Genomic DNA, 18,280 nt, shown 5'->3' on the forward strand with positions numbered 1-18,280 from the left:
GTATTCTGTTATCAGCATAATCCAGAGCATTTTGATGAAAAGCCTATATAATTCTAAACTATTATAAAAGCTTTTTCTTATGAAACTCCACAAATTATGATGACTTCTTTATGAATTATTCTTCTGAAGAATTGTGTTCTTTCAAGTTTCCTTGGCCATTAATTTTATATTTGCCTTCACTAAAAAGAAATCATAAAAATTAAAACTGCTAAACTTACTAGCTAATAAATATACCATCACTACAACAAACCATGGAAGAATCCATCAATGGATTCGATTTTTAAAATTAATGACAGCACATCTTAGAAAACATACTGCTGAAGAATGAATGGCAGGGGGGGAAAATCTCAGAAAAATGTCATCCACTCCTAAATATCTCAGATAAGATTTGCTGCCCTATTGCACTAGCTGCAAAATTCCACTTCTGCTGCCTTGTACACATTTGGAAGACTACAGGAACCAGGTTTCACACCATCAGGAAAATCATGGGCCAAACACAATGGTGGTCTGACACATTTCTCACCAACACCTCACTAAGAAAGGTTTTCTTTTTATCAAGGAGTTGCTCTGAGTGAGTATAGCAATTACTGATGTTATTAACACAGGTAAGAAAAAACCTCTAACTTTGTAAGAGATTCATTTCAAAGAGACGTAACAAAAACTATCAAGGCCAATCAGTTCTTCAACATGACAAATGTATCAAAAGAAAATGTATTTAAAATAAATGTGACTCAGAGAAGCATCTACTACCAGTTTACTACAGGTACCCTGTTTGAATAAAGTAAAATGAGTTAATAGTATTCTCCCACAATCAGATTTTTAATACTTGCATTAAAGCTAAGGAAAACAGTAAAGCTGCCATTATACGCTTTTAAAAACAAATTTATAATAGCAGCATGTCTGAAACTGCATCTTAGAGAAAAAAATAACAGCCAAGAAAGTATTTAGAATTTTCCATGCTATTATTCAGGAAGATCTAAGAATACCAAAATATTTTTAAAACAATAATAGAAAGTAAAGGTTTAAGCCACATTAGAAAACCTCCCCCTAAAGCTTATAGTTATTGCAGCACTTCTTAAGGCAGAGTTTCATGACAAAAATACTCGTTTTGTGCGGCAGAGACGCACAAAAGGATTCTTCGGGATGCCAAACACTTTCAGAACTCTCCAGTGATGACTCATCCTGTTATGTATACAAAGCTTTCATTAAAAAAAAAAAAAAAAAAAAAAAAAAAAAAAAAAAAAAAAAAAAGTCAGCTGGCATCATTACAGATCCTCAGCTAGCGATCTTCAACTTACTGTTAGTTCTTGTACAAAGTATTCTAAACACTGCAATGAAGTATTCTGGTATGCTAATTTTGGGGAGGAAAACGTGCAACTTAACTTGAATGGCCTTTCTTACACTGAGTTTCTACTCTAGTTCACAAACGGCTCCAAGATGGCCTCAGACACAGTTTTTAGCTACACAGAAATTCTTTGTTGCTCCACAGCAGTTCCTTGCCAGTTGCGCTGATCAACTATTTTGCCAAAACCAGAAAAATAAGTCTTTCAAAATGAGTCTTGATGACTGGAACAAAAAGAACCACTTCTTAGGGGAGAAAAAAGGAGAAAAAAAAAGCAGAGGGGGAAGGGTAGTTTAACTGCTCCTAAAAACTTTGAAAGCATTCCTCCTGGATCTCTCCTCAGAAGTGCTGTTTTAATCCCCCACCCCAAATTAATTAATTTATTTAGATGATCTGCTGTTCTGCAACAAAACCACAATAAACTAACACTGCCACATAGATGCAAATAATTGTGATGAACTGTGCTGCTACACTGACAAGTATTTTTTAATAAGACAGCTTTCTTTTTTTATATATACAACTTCTTTGAAATGTGGTGTTGGTTTTCTAATTGGCTGTTGTTTGCTTTACTTATACACTCGAATGTTTGCAAGATGTACTGAAACCAGAAGCCTCCCACAGCACCACACACAGCACAGAGAGCCTGCATCTCACTCCAGAGAGTCTTTCCAGACTTTCCCAAGTCAAGAGGGTCGTTTTCAGTCCTGCTCATCTCCTACCTACCCACAAACCCAGGTGGGGAGGAGCTTTAGCTCAAACAAGCATTGACCTCTTCAAACTCCTCTCCAGATTCGCTCCACACAGGCAGCAAGTCTGGAGTTCGCAGCCCTCCCACAGCATCGTCTGGCCCAACTCAAACAAACAAGCCAGATAGAAATCATTTCCTTTATGTTCAATCCCTCCAGTCACTCACTTCTCTAATAATTCAGTTCCTAGTGTTGATCCTTTTCTAAATATGGCCACATAAGCATAAGCAGTTGAGCCTCAGTGCCAGCTCTGCAATTTCTCTTTCCCACTGGGGACAAGTTTTCCAGCATCTCAGATGTTTTCAGAACAGACGCCTCCCCCACCACTGCCACATATACATTTTATTTTATTTCTTATGAACGCCTCTTACCCACAGCAGTTACAAGTGCCAAATCATCTGATTTCACAGAGTGTCAAAAGAAAAGCCAGATCTAAGAACTTTTATAGCATTTTTCTATCCCTTCTCCCTCTGCAACATGTTGATTTGGAAGTAATACTCTTCATTTGCTTAAATTCCAGTCGCTACGAGAAGTCTGCTGTCCCTCTCCAGCCATTTACACTGATCATAGGACTTAATCAACTACACCATGTTTCTCTAAGTTTAAGCTGTCCATGAGTACTGTCAAGGCTATATGTGATCAAAGATACAAACTAAATTTGTGGATTCTTGCTATGAGTCTTTGAGCTTTAAGCATACTGATTTCCATTTCTCACAAAAAATAAACCTAAGGAACAGCCCATTTTTTACTGCTTCCAGAGGAGCTATGAAGGCTTGTGTTAGAAAGCGTAACAAAATTCCTTTTTATTTTTCAATTTTGTTGCAAGTTTTTGTTATTCTCTCATTATTAACGTACTACCACAGGTGGTCATGGCAAATTACCAACATAATTTATGCTGGTTCTTTAACTGCAAATCTAGCTTACTAATTAAATACCACAAAAAAACCCCAAACAAACAACAAAAAAACCCCCCACACCCCAGTCTTCAGCAGTTAAAACCCAGAGGTACAGGAAAGCAAGAGACACCCTCCAGACAACAACAGAAGCTCCATATTTGTCTTTAGCAGACTGTATTTAAATGAAAGCAGGCACCATTTTCATTTCCTCAAATTTAATCAGCGGTGGATGGAAGAGGGCAGAGGAATAGGGAAAAACCTCTTCAGCTGAGGTTTGGACAGGGCTGGGGGGTGAACAAGGAGCCTCAGAATAAACAGGAGGCATTTCCAAGCACACGGCACAAACATAATGGAGGGTCCAGCGTGGGCTTGGCTCCACAGAACAAACAAAAGGGGACACTTTAATCATATTTTAATGAGGCTCTGCACGTGACCCGGTCCATTAGATGCTGAAATGCTGCTGCAGTTACTCCACAGCCACCTTGGCATTTGGTGGCTAACGCTCCAACTGGCCGCTACAGTACCCCTGAGGAAGGAAAAACAAATAAAGCTGCTGCAGCAGCTTTGGTTGATAACAGCATTAATACACTGGGGGTTTAAAAGATCTCTAGATCCACAGACATCAGCATGATCAAGTGTGAAACCTTAACTCACTAATAACCAGTTCTATCAGGAGACACATTACGCGGAATAATTAAGTCAATTTATGTTATATAAAAAACAGGTTCATTATCCAAATACAAATATTATTTAACTAATAGAATGAATCAAAGCCTAAGCTGTGCAATAGACATTTAACACCGGAAAACAAGATACTGTTCCTTAAGGCTGCAGAAAGTGAAAACATCTCCTGCCCTAAGAACCTCAGCAAAATTTGCTAATAGTCCAGAAATCCTGGTTTTGGAGTGTATTTGTCTCTTATTGCCTTCAAAAAGCAGTCCTCTTAAACACATATAATTTTTTTTCAGTTTAAGTAAAATTTCCCTGATGTGCCCTAGCGCTTTCAACCACATCTTTGGCATTTGTGCACATCTTTGGAAAACATATAGTCTGGTTTTCCCACACATTTTCATGCATCCTGACAATTATAACCACAATTCACATGGAAAAGGTGATCACAAAATCAGCATTTACTGTCTCTTCCAACACTTACTATGCAGCACTGATGCTGACAGATAGAAGGATCAAGAAAATCCTGAGTGAAAGCCTGCTGTTCTCACACTGTGCAGCTGAACTGTGGAACTCCATGCTTGGAAGTTTGTGTGATTGAGGAGAGGCTGGACACATTCAAAGGAGATTTTTATGCTCAACAGATCTAACACAGCAATCCTGTCCTTGACTCCAGAAATCCCACAATTCTTTCCCAATCTCCTGCAATTAGTGGTTTGGGGAAGTATCATTACAAAATTACTTTTGTCTTACTTTCCTATTAACCACTGCAGGAAACATGATGACAGGACATCCACATCTCTGAACTCACCCAGCACAGATGCTGTTGTGAAATAAGTAATTTCTCTGAATTATTTTACAAACAGACTCTGAATCAAGAAAGCTCATCACACTGCCCAGATTACTGTCACATCTTAAGATCCAGCTTTAGCAATTCTAAACTTTTATTTCCAGCCTTGTATTCAACATCCTGTACTCTGAAAACTGAACCAGCAACTATGCAGCTTTTAGTGGTTTATAAAAATTTCCTTCCTCCCAAAGACTGGTTCCTGATTTCTGACATCCAGAGACTCCCATGTGGGCCTCCAAAGATTCATTTCTGCATGGTGGGAAGCAAAGAAAATGCCCAAGCATCCTATATACATTCCCATTCAGGATCTTTGTCCATACTGTACTGAAAAGGTTATACATACCTTATGCCCTAGTCAGGTCATTATCTACCAAGCAAAACAGTAACAATGAGCAAGCTTCATCTCATACAACCACAGTTTTTATCAAGATGCTTTCACAAAGAACACCTATTTTTCTTGCATTTAAGCAACGCAAAGCTCTTCTGGCAGATCAATTGATCCTTCTAAGTTGCCAAATTTCTTGCACAACATCAGAAATAAGTTAAAGCCCCCATGTCCTGTAAATACAATCATCTGGCCATTTTGCTGCTGCCTTCTAATCTGAAATAATATCCAAAAAATGAGCATTCTAACCTTACCATTATATAGGGAATTCATAATTTTTTGCTGCTTCTTATCACTTAAAGACTAGCAAGAGAGATTCATGCAAGGTTCTTCTGCCCCCCACCTTGAATGAAGTCTGCACTTTGAGCACTCAGGCTCATCTTTTTGATGGAGTTTGATAAGCATCTTTGAATACCAGGACCAAAGAGCCAAGGAAGGAGTTTTATGAAAAACAGTTGGTGTTCATTGACTGTGGGCAAGTTCATCCTCATTCCTAAAAGTTGCTTAATTTCACTCAACTACTTTCCATAAGGATGTGGTCAATGTTCATGAGGAAACCTAGTCAAAGGCAAAGTATATTATGCAGAATCCCATGATCTGGATGGTTCTGACTTGGAGCATGTGTACTGGGATGGCATGGAGTTCTGTCAGTGAATTTCACTTTTGCTGCTCAAGTAGAATCAGGGTATAGGATGATCTGCAGAAAGTTCAGTTCAGATGAGTTTAGCAGGCTTAGGAGGTTGTTGGAAGGACTGGAGAGGAGATTACAGCAGAGATTATTTCAAGATATGTCTTCTTTCAGTACAAGCTGCAACTACTGAAAGGATTCTGCAAATTGGACTCCCTAAAATGCAACCACCTCAGCCCCATCCTTGCTCCTCTTAGAGCCTTCAGAGACACAACCCCACCACCACTGCTTTTCTACCCGTAACTATACCACTACGACACATCTTCCAAATTTCTCAGAATTAATTTCATGCTCAGAAGAGGCTACAGAACAGTCAGAAAAAACTGCCATTATAAACTCCTCAAGAGACCACAATCATCACTGGTTCTGCGTTACAAGAAAGTCCTGGCAAGACAGCCTTCTCTAGAAGAAGTCTACTACTCTTCACCTACAAATATATGTCTTATTTACCAAGAAAGCCAACTAAGCTGCTCTTCTTTCCATGCCTCCTGAAACGTCCAGCACAGGAGATAGTGAGAAGTGCAATGACAAGATATGGAGTACTACATGCAAAATTATTCAGCCTTACATCACTCTGATAAAATTTAACACGTAATAGCAGTTTTTCAGATAACGATTGTGTTTGATGAAATCAAGTATCTGACAGTAGGCTGCATCTCAGAGGCATGAAGTACTTATCTAGCTCAGGAAAAAATAAGCCTAGCTCTCTCTGAATGACCCCAAAGTGCCCCTTTTTTTAGTTTGCACATAACAGAACTGTGATTCTTGCCAGCCTCTGCAAAGCAGTGGGAGTAAAACATGACTAATTGGCCAGTAAAAGAATAATAGAGAAATCAAGAACAAGTTTATGCAATTTATAATTGTTGTGATTTCAGCTTAGCACTGTTTCACAGAATCTAAGTTGACAAAAAGCTGTTCTCACATTTTCTTGATATCTGAAGAATGAAAAACCATTCCACAATGCCTGGTTTATTTTTTTCTGAAGCCTCTTCTTCCCCACAGTTTTGGATCATGCAGAGCAGCAATCGGTTGGCACTATTCAAAATAGTAGGTACAGAACAGTCTAGGCTGTCGAATTCTTACTCGTACTGATGAATGTTTACTCTCATGACTATTTTATTTCAATGGAAAACTTTCTATTGACTTCACTTGTCTTTGAAACAGAATTGCGTACCTTAGAGAATACCCCATCATGCTGATTAATAATTAAATGAATCCATACAGTACTTATTCACTGGCAGTTCTTTATTTGGAGGTCCAGAGGCATCAATAATGAAAACTCCTCTGTAGTACTGGCAAAGCTGTCAGCAGCAGATGTTGAAGATTAGGCAGCCATGAGGAAAGAAATAAATATAATATAGGATGGTTTACATATCAACTGTATGTAGGTCTATCAATGATCAGGGGAACTACCTCTCCCTAACCTTTCCATCTCTCAGCTTTCACCAGAGAAAACAGCAGCCAACTATCTTCATCAACATGGGTGAATGCAGATGTCAGAGCTGGCCAGAGCAACCCCTGGCTACACAGCACAGCTCAGAAACTCTGACTTTTCTAGGTAACAAACTAAACTGGAGTCAACCGACTTCAAAATATCCCCAAAGGAAGCATTAGAATGGCCTGAAATAGTAGCTGTTCACCAGTTCAGCTCCAAGATTCTAAAACCTTCTACAGAAAAGTGACACAACCATCTCAGTTACTGAACCACAGGCATCATGACAGATTCACTATCTACATGCATTTCTGAAAAATGGAAGAAAGAAAGAAAGAAAGAAAGAAAGAAAGAAAGAAAGAAAGAAAGAAAGAAAGAAAGAAAGAAAAGAAAAGAAAAGAAAAGAAAAGAAAAGAAAAGAAAAGAAAAGAAAAGAAAAGAAAGAAAGAAAGAAAGAAAGAAAGAAAGAAAGAAAGAAAGAAAGAAAGAAAGAAAGAAAGAAAGAAAAAGATGTGTCTATTTTACATCTTGTTGACTAGTAAGTATCTGAACAAAATATACAGGGCAGACTCCTCTCCCCAGCCCAGTTTCAAGAATTTTTTAATGCAGGATTGTACCCTGATCCTCACAAACTATCTCTTCCAGACTTTCTCACCATCATTCTCTTCTTCTAAGAACTAGACTTCAAGTGGTAATAGTTGTTATTTCTGGAGCTGCATAAACCGTCCTCACATGGTTACCCAAACTGTTCTATTTTTCTTAATTTAAAAATCTTAGCTTCCTTTAACAAGGTGAAAACAAAGATGACAAGGAAATGGAAAGGGAAAGACAACTTAACACACAGAAGAATAAGCACTGCTTACAGGCAAGCTACCTCACCAAAGTGGATTAAGGTGAAAGAGAAAGACCAAAATCCATGTTCCTCAACCTCCATCTCACATCTGTTTTACAGATTATATTCCTGTAACTCTGGATTCCTCTTTCCTGAGCACTGCAAACCCACAATGCTTCCAAAAGCCCTCTCTATCTTGCTTCCATAGCCCTTCCTATGTGCAATTATCCCTCTACTAAAATACTGCAAAGTCCAAGTGAAATGTTTCCAACAAGAACAGTCTCTCAAAGGTTAACAGTAGTACTTACTGCTCAACCCTGACCTCCATTTTATGGCAGTCCTGAACATACACTGAATGACTTGTGCCACAACTGTGACTAAATCTTCTGTACACAAGGCAAGGCTGACATGGCAGTGACAACACCTAGCACGCCTATTATTTGACCCAGATCAAAGACCTTTGAAAAGGTTAGAAAATATTCTAGGTTCATTCATTCCCTCATCACTCTCCTTGACCACTGGTGTCTTCTTGCATTGCTAAATACATTCTCAACAGTGCCACAAAACTGTGCTGACAAAATTGCCCCACTCAAGGCTAAGGGCAAGGTGACCAAAATAAAGCTCCAACCTTATTCCTTCTCATTGCTCCAGATATACCATCCTTGTACAGTCCCATCCAACCCATCCCTTCCCCCTGCTCCATCCTCTTTGTTCCACCAAATACATCACATTCTTTCACCCTGTTCCTCTGGCTTCAAAAAAGCCTTCAAATTGTATTACACTCAGTACCCTCACAAGTCACTTGATTCAAAGGTGGCAGATTTCTGCAGAACTGTAAGCCTAAATAAGAATTCTGTTTGAGGTCTTCTGAATTCTGGAAAAAATACAGTTCCCTTTCCTCCTAGCCTAATTCCACCAGAGTGATTACTCCCAAAACTGCCCTCTTCAGAGTTTGTCCCATTTCTCTCTATGGTATCTGATGTTACATGTTAACAGGGACTGCAAATTGGTTATCTATAAACTATACATAAACTATATAAACCAGGCAGTAATAACCTGCTCTCACATGCACTTCTTCCTAAACAGTCTTCCAAAAGCAACCTACCTCCTCTTTTTATAGCATGGGGGCATTTGGGGCCTGGAAATAAAAAAGGAAAAAAAAATTAAAGAGAAAAAGGAAGATCCAGAGTAAAAACAACATGGAAGTGTTTGTGGTTGGAAGCAACACACTGAGCTCCATCTAAAACAAAGAATTAATTCCTGAAACTGAACTATACCCAAGAACTGCAAGTCCTGGTGAAACAAACAAATAAATACACAAGCAGACTCTTCTTTTCTTCCATGCCTTTATCTTCTCTAATTAAGTAATGTTACACAAGTATACACCTTTTAACGCTTGGAAATCAGGACGAAAACATGGGACAAAGAGGCCAGCATGAAATCTTTCATTTTCTAGTTGTATTACAAAAGCACCATCAGCACAAGCCACACTTACTGCGTAACATTTCGCCAGGGAGTACAAACAAGAGGGAGACTTCCCCAAAGAGACTGACAGAAATGCAGAGTGCTATGACTAACTTCCAACAGACCTTATGGAGGAGTCAAATATCCTCCAAATGTGTGGTATCATCTATGCTTGTGCCTGGCATTGGACTTTAACACTGAGATGAAAAGAAAAAAAATTCTAACAAGGCCACATATAATTATGTTCCATTTTTTCAATCAAAGATATTTCCAAAGGACAAAGCTTAACAGTGATGTTTTGCCACTCAACTCCATCTGAGATGTCAGGGAAAAAAAAAAAAAAAAAAAAAAAATCTGTCAAGACCACTAAAAGACACATCTGTTTGCTGAACACATTCCACATCAGATCACCAAACACAAAGAGGTGAACACTGTCAAAGAGAAGGCGCTCACCTATCCCCAAAGCCACGGGACTGCTCCTCTGCCACGCCACTTTCCCCACCCAACTCCCGTGACATTTCCTGGATCACCTCAGCCGGCCCAGGGAGCACCACTGCGGCACAGCAAATGCCACGAATCGCAAGGAGACATCTGATATCTGTGATATCACATGCTGGGATCCTGCCAGAGAACCTCAACATGCCAAAAGGATTTCGCAGAGGAAAGGCAGAATTATAAAAGACTCGCTGAAGGCCCACTGTCAAACCGGATTTCAAGACTTCTTTCTTCAAACGCCCCACGTCCCAGGGTTTCCAGGAGATTTAGTGATTACTAAAATTGGAACTGCCCAAATAAAACAAAAGAGTGTCTTTTCAGCTTGTTTAGAGTGTGTTTTTGATAACACTCCAGTCAGTCCCCCATCCTCCTGGGCTGTGTATTCTATACTAAATGGTGTATATACACCAAGTACATGCTCCTCCATACTAAGGGTTTTCTATCCACACTTTCAGAACAGGAAACCAGAATTGCAAAGCCGTAAGATCTGACAGCAGTGATGAGAAAAGAATACTCTAACCATTATTTTTAAATAGGTGAATAAATTAAATACAGTAAGTCTGGAAATACACGTAAAGCACCTACTGAATGGTCCTTTTAGCCTGAAACAAATACATGGCTGCTTTTAATTTCTGCTCAGCCATTTACCCTTAAGAGACGATTTTCAGGCAAGTCCAATGAACGGTCACATTAAGAAACTGTACATGATGCAACTACTTTCTACTGACATAATATGCAAATGATGGTAATACCACCCCCTGTGTCCTCCCCTCCAAAAAAAAAAAAAAAAAAGCTCCCAAAGAATATTTAGCTAAAACTCTGCAGGAGTTTCTGCTTAGGAAAGAATAGCATATAAAATAAAATAAAATAAAATAAAATAAAATAAAATAAAATAAAATAAAATAAAATAAAATATACAAAAAAAAGAAACAAAACAAAAAAAGGAAAAAATATAAGTCAACTGAGTGCAGAGTCTGACAAAATACTTATACAAAATTAAATACTATTACTACAAAAAAAAAAGAGAGTATTTTGACCCAAAAGCACCTATATTTAATGCTGCCAGAATATTAAGTATTACTTTGCATATACCAGACAAAGCAAAAGACTCATAAATAGTTTACAAAGATGACATGGAAGTGAGATGAGGAACAAAAACTACAGCTACTCAAACTCCAAGTATATTCTCAAAAGAAAGGCCATTAACAACAAAGTAGTAAAGAATGCACAACCAAACCCTTTAAAAACAAATGTACAGTAGTCATCAGTGAAGTTACTGAATGGCACTGAGGAAAAAAAAAAAAGTCTATCTTGTCTCCTGCTTCTACCTTACAAGTAGTTGGTTACAACATTTGCACTCAGCAGTCTGGGAGCTGCGGTTATTTTCTGTAGCAAGTGTATTTTATTGTGCAGGAGCATCAAACACCACACACGATCATCACCATGATGTACACACAGCACAAAGACCCCTGCACGTAACCTCCAGCTCAGGAGCTGTGTGCACTTCAATAGGCAGCATTGTACAGAGTCACTGAGAACCCTTAAATGTCTGCCCAGTTGTTTCAGTTTTGCTGTACGACTGTGAACCCACTACTGCTTTATTTCTTCACATGAAAAAGCCCCAAACCGTCTCCACGCTGATCTTGAGTTCTTTCAACAACTCTACGCCAAATAACACTATTCTAAGAAAAAAAAATGAAGTTCAACAAAAATCTAAACTAACTAAGGAACGTTTTTCAATTATGTAAGAATCCCGTTAAAATGTTAACTAATGATTCACTGGTGAGCATGTAGTGTTTGGTATCCAGAATTAGGCATAAGACTGAAGGAGTTTTTCAGGAAAATACAAAACACTACACAAATTAACTGGTGCATATTTTGAAACCATAGGTTGTTATGCTGGGTGGGTTTCTTTAATCAACCTGCTAGAAAGTAAGGCCCCTGCAAAAAAGGGTGGCCAGCCTCTCTTACTGCCCAAATAAAAAAAATAGTCTTTTTTTTTCTTTACAGTTGTACCAAGTTTCTTAAAGCCAGCCAGTTACATAACACTTACTTTGACTTATGACCTATTTGCTCACTGCTCATACAAAAATCATCATATATGATGCTCTGGCCATCCATCATGCACTAGAAACACAGTTTATTTTTTTATTTTTCTTAGTTCCGAACTACAGTTTAAAACAGTGGGAGGACCACCTAAAATTAACACTACACAGGTATGCTCTTAAAGCACGCAAAATTAAAATGGCACGCTCTTCAAAAATAGCGTGCACTGAATACTTCAAAATATTAAAGAAAAATTAACCCTATCTCCATTTTCCACGTCGCCAATATTTACATCAGGAAGTGACCAAAAAAAAAAAATAAAAGGGAAAAAAAATAGTTGTGCTATAGTTAAGCATATAAAGCGGTATTTTTTAGAGTATCTGCGGGCACACACGTGTAGGTGTAGCCGGGGCAGCGCTGACCGGATGCCCGGCTGCGCCCGGGTCACACCGAGCGGGGCTTTTGTGGCTCTTTCTCCCACCCACCACCCTCCTTTCCTCTTATTTTTATTTTGTAAACGGCCGCGGATTATCCAGCGAGCGTGTAACTTGAACCTCTACACCCACGTCTGGACGCGGGTCCCGGTTTTTTTTTTCTTTTTTTTTTTGGACCAAACGGCGTCGAATTCTCCGTGCCGAGTGTCAGCGGCGCCCAGCCCAGTCCCCACGCCAAGTTTGCCGCCCGGTCCCGGCGGGTCCCCGGGGAGCCCCTTCCCGCTGTCACCGCCTGCCCTCGATACAAAGAAGTTCAGCGCCAGCCGTACTCACCCCCGGCGAGCCGGCTCTGCGCGACATCGCCCAGCGCCGCGGAACCGCTCGCAAATCCCCTCTGGAAAATGGAGGGGCTGGCACCGGTGCGATCCGGAGGGAAGAGAAGTTATTTACATGCCAGGGCCCGAGCCCGGCGCGGAGCGGGGACGCCGCTGCTCTCAGCGCTGCCCGCGGTCTGCCATCTTCGTGCCGCTCGCTCGGCGCTCCCCCGGCCGCTGCCCCGGGGCCTCGGGCGGCTCTACAGGGCCCCCCCCATGGCGGCGCCGCCGGGGAGCGATGCGCCACAGCCCCGATCGCCGCGGAACTTCGGCTCCGGGATCCTCCCCGAACCAGCCTGGGGCCGCCGGCGGAGGAGGGCGGAGGGGGAGGGGAGCGGGGGGGGAAGGGGAGGGGAAAGGGGAAAAAAAAAAAAAAGAGAGAAAAAAAAAAAAAAAAAGATATATAAAAAAAAAAAGAGTCGAGGGAGAGAAAGTAGATCCGACGCAGCCGGGCGCCGCCAATGTGCGGACCGGAGCGCTGCGGCAGGAGCGGGGCCGCCCGCGCTCGGGAGGCGGAGCGGCGGCGGCCGGAGGCGCAGCGCCCCCGCCGGAGGCTCCCCCGGGCCGCCCCCGCCCCGCGCCCCGCACGGGCCCGCACGTCCCGCGGCCGAGCCCGGGGCCGAGCCCGGGCAGCGAGAGCCGGAGCGCCCCGCTCCCCCCGCCGGCCCCGGCCCCGAGCACCCTCCGATCCGGGCGGGCGGCAGCGCTCCGCTCCCTTCCCCCCACGCCGGCACTTTTCCATTTAACAAAGCGGCGCAGCCGAAAGTTACGTTTCCATAGACGCCAGCCGCTTTCCTGGCGGCCCCTCCTCGGCTGCTGGGGCTGCTCTGGGAAAACCAGGATTTCACCCGTGAAAGATTAACGCGGGACTCTGAGGATCGCCTTTTTAATTTTTTTTTAATTATTTTTTTTCCTCTCGTTTTTCCACAGTATCACAGAACCCTTGGGGTTGGAGATCAGCTACTTCAGCTAAGGCAGAGTCACCTGGAGCAGGTGACAGGACCGCGTCCAGGTGCGTTTGGAATGTCTCCAGCGAGGGGAGAGAGACTCCATGACCTCCCTGGGCAGCCTCTTCCAGTGTTCCGCCTCTCTCAACGTCAAGTTCTTCCTCATGTTGAGGTGAAACTTCTTGGTGTTTAGTTTTGTGGGTTTAGTGTTTTTAGTTTTCTTTTTCTCTTCCCCCTCCCACCCCCCCCCCCCCCCCCCCCCACGTTTTCCAAGCTGCTCTACACTTCTCCAAAACAATCTGGAATGGACAAGCTAAGAAAGCAAAGCTTGACAAATGTCCATCTACAAATGGCTCTTTCCTAATCTTCCAAATGCTCCCTGCCAATTTTATTCTCCTACAGAGAGAAAAACAAATCAAGAAAACATTACGCAAGTGTCACTTCACTTGCATTGATAGATACTTGCAAACCAATGGGTCCTGCCAATTTGAGCAGTAACGCAACTACCTTTGTTCAACTTCCCTTCATGCAAAAACCCCGAAGCAGCTCTTGTGTAATGCTTTGCTTCTGTCAAGCTCAAGTTTTCTTGAAATTTGTTTAAGTATCAGACATCTGCAAGACGCAGGTTGACACATTGGCAACAATAATCTGACTTGTCTGCCTAACGAAGTAAGATGCATCACCTCTGTTTTCACACTCATCTTAATATTTTTTCTTATCAAATTCTCCTCTGTCACACCGAGCTACAGCTGGACATAGTTAATCTTGGGCACCATCTGTTGTGGACAAGCAAGTAAGTTCAGTGTTGCCTTATGAGTACTGGTTAGAGAAACTCAATAAATGCACCTAGGAACTCAAAGATACCATTTCACCCTTAAGACGAAACAAAACAAACCCAAATTCCCACACTGATTCAGAGTGGGATCTGCCCAGTGAGAGGGAGTGGACCAAGGCTGCCTCTCCTTCCATTTTCAACTGGAACACGTTCCGTGTGCCCAGCCTACAGGAAAGTTTTTATCAAACCCATTCTGCGGAGATGAAGATAAAATTTTAAAAAGAAAGCACTCACATGAAAAAATCTCCAGGTGTTTACTCTGAAACAAGTAACTATTGTATAAGAGCCATTGTGCCATGTTAGTACAGGTACGGACACATAAATATATTTGGCTACAAGGTGCTATCAAGCTCTGGCTTATCAGCACATCTCTGAAACTACACGTATTAGCACACTCAGTCTGCTGCAATGAGAAGGTTAAATATGTTATTCCAAACCATAGCTGAGGTGGTGAATGTCAGGGGTTTATTTTGCAGTAAGGGTTGGTTGCCTTGGTCCAACCAACAAGTAAGTGGTGAATTGCAAAGGCCCTACTGAAACATTAACCACTTTGCCTCTTCCCTTTCACACTCACAGTCCAGGTTCAGCCAGGATGATGATGCCCCTGTTGGACATCCATCTCTGCTGAGTTTAAACATTTTTCTAACCAATTATTCTGAGATCAACTAAAGTAAGCTTCTCTTCAACCAAAGAAGATATCGAACAGCAGAAAGCAGCTGTGTCTTTTCCAAACTGTATTAAATAAAAGGGGTGTTTAGAGGTAGTAGGCTAAGCAAGGCTGGAGCACCAAGTTTCCTGTGTGTCATCTATCCCATAACTGCCTGTTTTGATGGGATTCCACTACAACCCTGGTGTGGAACCCAGGTGATACCCCTGCAGCATGACTGACCCTCCATCAATTCACAGGGTTATCTGTGCTGCTGTATCTTAAACCTGCAGATATTTTCACATGTTACGCTGTTAAAAACTTTAGGTTTTAAGCAATAAGGTAATGGGGTCACCTGACAAGTTTAAGTATACTAGCACAAACAAGTTGTAATTTAATAATAGCTGGTTAAAATAATAATAATAAATTACTCTCGGTATTTTTCCCTGCTGTTCATGTCATGTTCATGTTCCCTGCTTCCCAAGATCCAAGCTAGCAGGTATGAAGCCAAATTAGCCAGCCTTGTTCTTCCCCTTCTTTGGGGATGCATTTCCTCTCACATCAAAGGGTGAGATTTAGTTCTTTCACTGTAAGAGCACATTAATTGCCAAAAAAATCTTAGGAAGGAAAAAGTGTAATTTTACTACAGCACAGTCAGATGTGGTCCAACACCAGTCATGTTGACTGATTACTACTTCTCCACACAAACTGCCCATAAATTGCATTCAGTAGGATTATATGTTCAGCAGCAGTTCCAATGGAAGCTGATCCCAGCCCAGACCTCTTCTTCCCAGCCTCGGAGCTGTTCCCATTCAGCTGAATGTTGGATTGTGAACAAGACACAGGGCAACCCAGCAAGAAGCAGCGTGGCTGGACACTGAGAAAAGGCAAAGCAATTGTGTCTGCAGCAGCTCCCTGCCCTGATTCACACATCTCCACAAACGTGTGTCACCATCATGGCAAGGCAGGAGGTGTTTATGCCAATGCTTCTGCCAAGAAAATGTACATGGGGAAAAAAATGGGACCAGTCATCTCTCCTCAGACTTTTTTTTTTTTAATAAGCAACAGAAGTGATAGATTTAATGATTAAGATAAAAACTTATGTCTATGCATATGGTGGACTGTTTTCTTCCAAGCTCAAATTGATTAACTCAAGGATGCCACTCTTGAGTTAATCAAGACACACTGAGCAAAGCACACCCTATCTGTTTGTGATAGGCCCTATTTACATTCCTAACTTTGTGAGAATGTTTCTTCACAGCAACCAAGAGAAATTCAGAAATAGACAACTCACCAATTCCAATATATTCCTATCAGAAGTTCAGTATATACAAATAAGAGACATGGGCTTCTCAACAGAAGTATTACTTGGTTACTCTGTCTGGGCAATATGTCTGATCTGTAACTTCATTGATTTTAAAATGTAAAGACAGATATATTAAGAAGCTCCAAGATGTGTTTGTCTTTCTTAAACATCTTCCTTAACTCCTGCTGACCTGCTATTTCCAAAATATTCAATAGGTTTCTAAAAATATTATAGTTGTAACAACTTGAGATTAAGTGCTAAGTACTGAGCAATGAAAAGACAACAGCAGAAAAGGAAATGCAAGTATTTCTCCTTAGCCTGGCAATTCTACTGAAATGTAAAGGCATTTTACCTTCTAGCATCCCTTTATGCTTCCATGCTACATAGCAACTCAAACTACCCTCTTCTGTGAATAATTTCTCTGTAAATTCCAATTTCCATGCCAAAGGATTATACAGAAGATGACTGACTCCTTTTTGTTTTGCTGCATTTGAAGGGCTTTGGAAGTTCTTAGTTTCTAACCTGTACTACAACATTCTCTAGCGATAGACTCCATTTCTAAAAGTAAAAAATAAAATAAAAACAGGTTCCAAACCAGTTCCAAACAGTCTATTTCCTCTCCCCTGCTCTCTCTTCTAGTGAGCATGAACCAGATCATATCTAGACCCAAAGACAGGTTGGCACCATGTCACACAGCCCAGAAATACGTTTAGTGTAATAACTGCATACCCACATTAACATGTTGTGATAAATTCGATTTTAGCCATTACATCTAAGATATCGTATCTAGCAAGCTTGCTTTTAGAAACAGAATTTAAACAGCAATGTAAGTCATATAATTGAAATTTCTATAAAGAAAGCATCACAGTCTGTCTCTTGTCATGGTTTTGACTGGCAAGGTTGGGCAAATATAAGTTCCAAACCTCCTTCCATGGGCAGGAACACCTTCCATTACACCAGATTGCTCCAAGCCCCATCCAGCCTGGCCCTGGACACTTCCAGAGATGGGGTAGCCACAGTTTGTCTGGTCAAACTGTTCCAGTGCCTCACCACCCTCACAGCAAAGAATTTGCTCCTAACATCTAATCTAAACCTGCACTCTGACAGTTTAAAGCCATTCCTCCTTGTCCTGTCACTAGAGTTCCTGATGAAAATTTTCTTCATGACAAAAAAGGGATAAGCAAATAAATACTGAGAGGACTAAAAACCGATATAGATGAAAAGACCACAACTTCAAAAGAAGATGCAAGATGAGAAGAGGCAGAAAACAGAAATACCTGAACACTCCCAGGCCATCAGAAAATGACTCATTGCTAGTGACATGCATTGTTAGTTGCTAGCAAAGGCAGGACAAAACTGTTTTCAACCGTGCATGATGGAAATCCAATGAGAACATAAATTCTGACATATTTGCTTTAATGTAATCAAAATAGCCCTACCCTCTTCTAGCAGGTAAACTTTTAAATGTACTTTTTAAAAAGAAAATCTGGAATGCCAGGTGACACCATTTCTGAAAAAAACAATCCCAATGTGGTAAGGAAGTAATAATTTATTTCGTATATGTGGAATCACACAGATTAATAGATAAAGCAAGTATCAGGTGACAAAGGAATTAAGAAACACAGACAATGAAACAAAGAGATTGAGTAAACTATTTTCTTTCCATAAACAATACAGGAAAACACCATCTAGGAAGTAAAAGTTATTACACATCATTCACTGTGTAAAAGCAATGGGTAAAACATAAATAATGGACATCACTATCAGAAGGGATGCTCATGGAATAGGATCACAGTCACTCAGGCTGAAAAAGACCTCAAAAGGTCAGCTAGTCCAACCTCCTGCTCAAAGCAGGTCAGAGTCAGTTCCCAAAATGGCTTAAAAATATTTTGA

The 18,280-nt window shown here is 41.0% G+C and overlaps 2 protein-coding genes across 13 annotated transcripts in view; one reads left to right on the forward strand and one right to left on the reverse strand.

Annotated features, from left to right (window-relative positions):
* Positions 1-18,280, reverse strand: part of KMT2C (lysine methyltransferase 2C) — a 188,839-nt gene that overhangs the window by 158,283 nt on the left and 12,276 nt on the right. The window contains exon 1 of one of the 11 annotated variants that reach the window (XM_083863957.1): positions 12,613-12,742. The exons of the other annotated variants lie outside the window; for them this stretch is intronic. The gene's annotated coding sequence lies outside the window, so the exon portion shown is untranslated. Of the gene's footprint in view, positions 1-12,612; positions 12,743-18,280 lie in introns of those variants that run through there. 11 annotated transcript variants of the gene reach the window in all.
* On the forward strand, positions 11,893-16,193 carry LOC310910984 (uncharacterized protein). 2 transcript variants are annotated; one of them, XM_083864134.1, is made up of 2 exons: positions 11,893-13,772; positions 15,012-16,193. In XM_083864134.1, the coding sequence occupies exon 1, from the start codon at positions 12,271-12,273 to the stop codon at positions 13,513-13,515; it is 1,245 nt and encodes a 414-aa protein (XP_083720260.1). In that variant the 5' UTR covers positions 11,893-12,270; the 3' UTR covers positions 13,516-13,772; positions 15,012-16,193. The 2 variants fall into 2 exon arrangements, with proteins under 2 accessions (XP_083720260.1, XP_083720261.1); XM_083864135.1 differs by having other exon boundaries at positions 15,876-16,193.

Source organism: Zosterops lateralis (genome assembly GCF_965231275.1).
Source record: "Zosterops lateralis genome assembly, chromosome: 1".
In the NCBI taxonomy this organism is placed as follows: Eukaryota; Metazoa; Chordata; class Aves; order Passeriformes; family Zosteropidae; genus Zosterops; species Zosterops lateralis.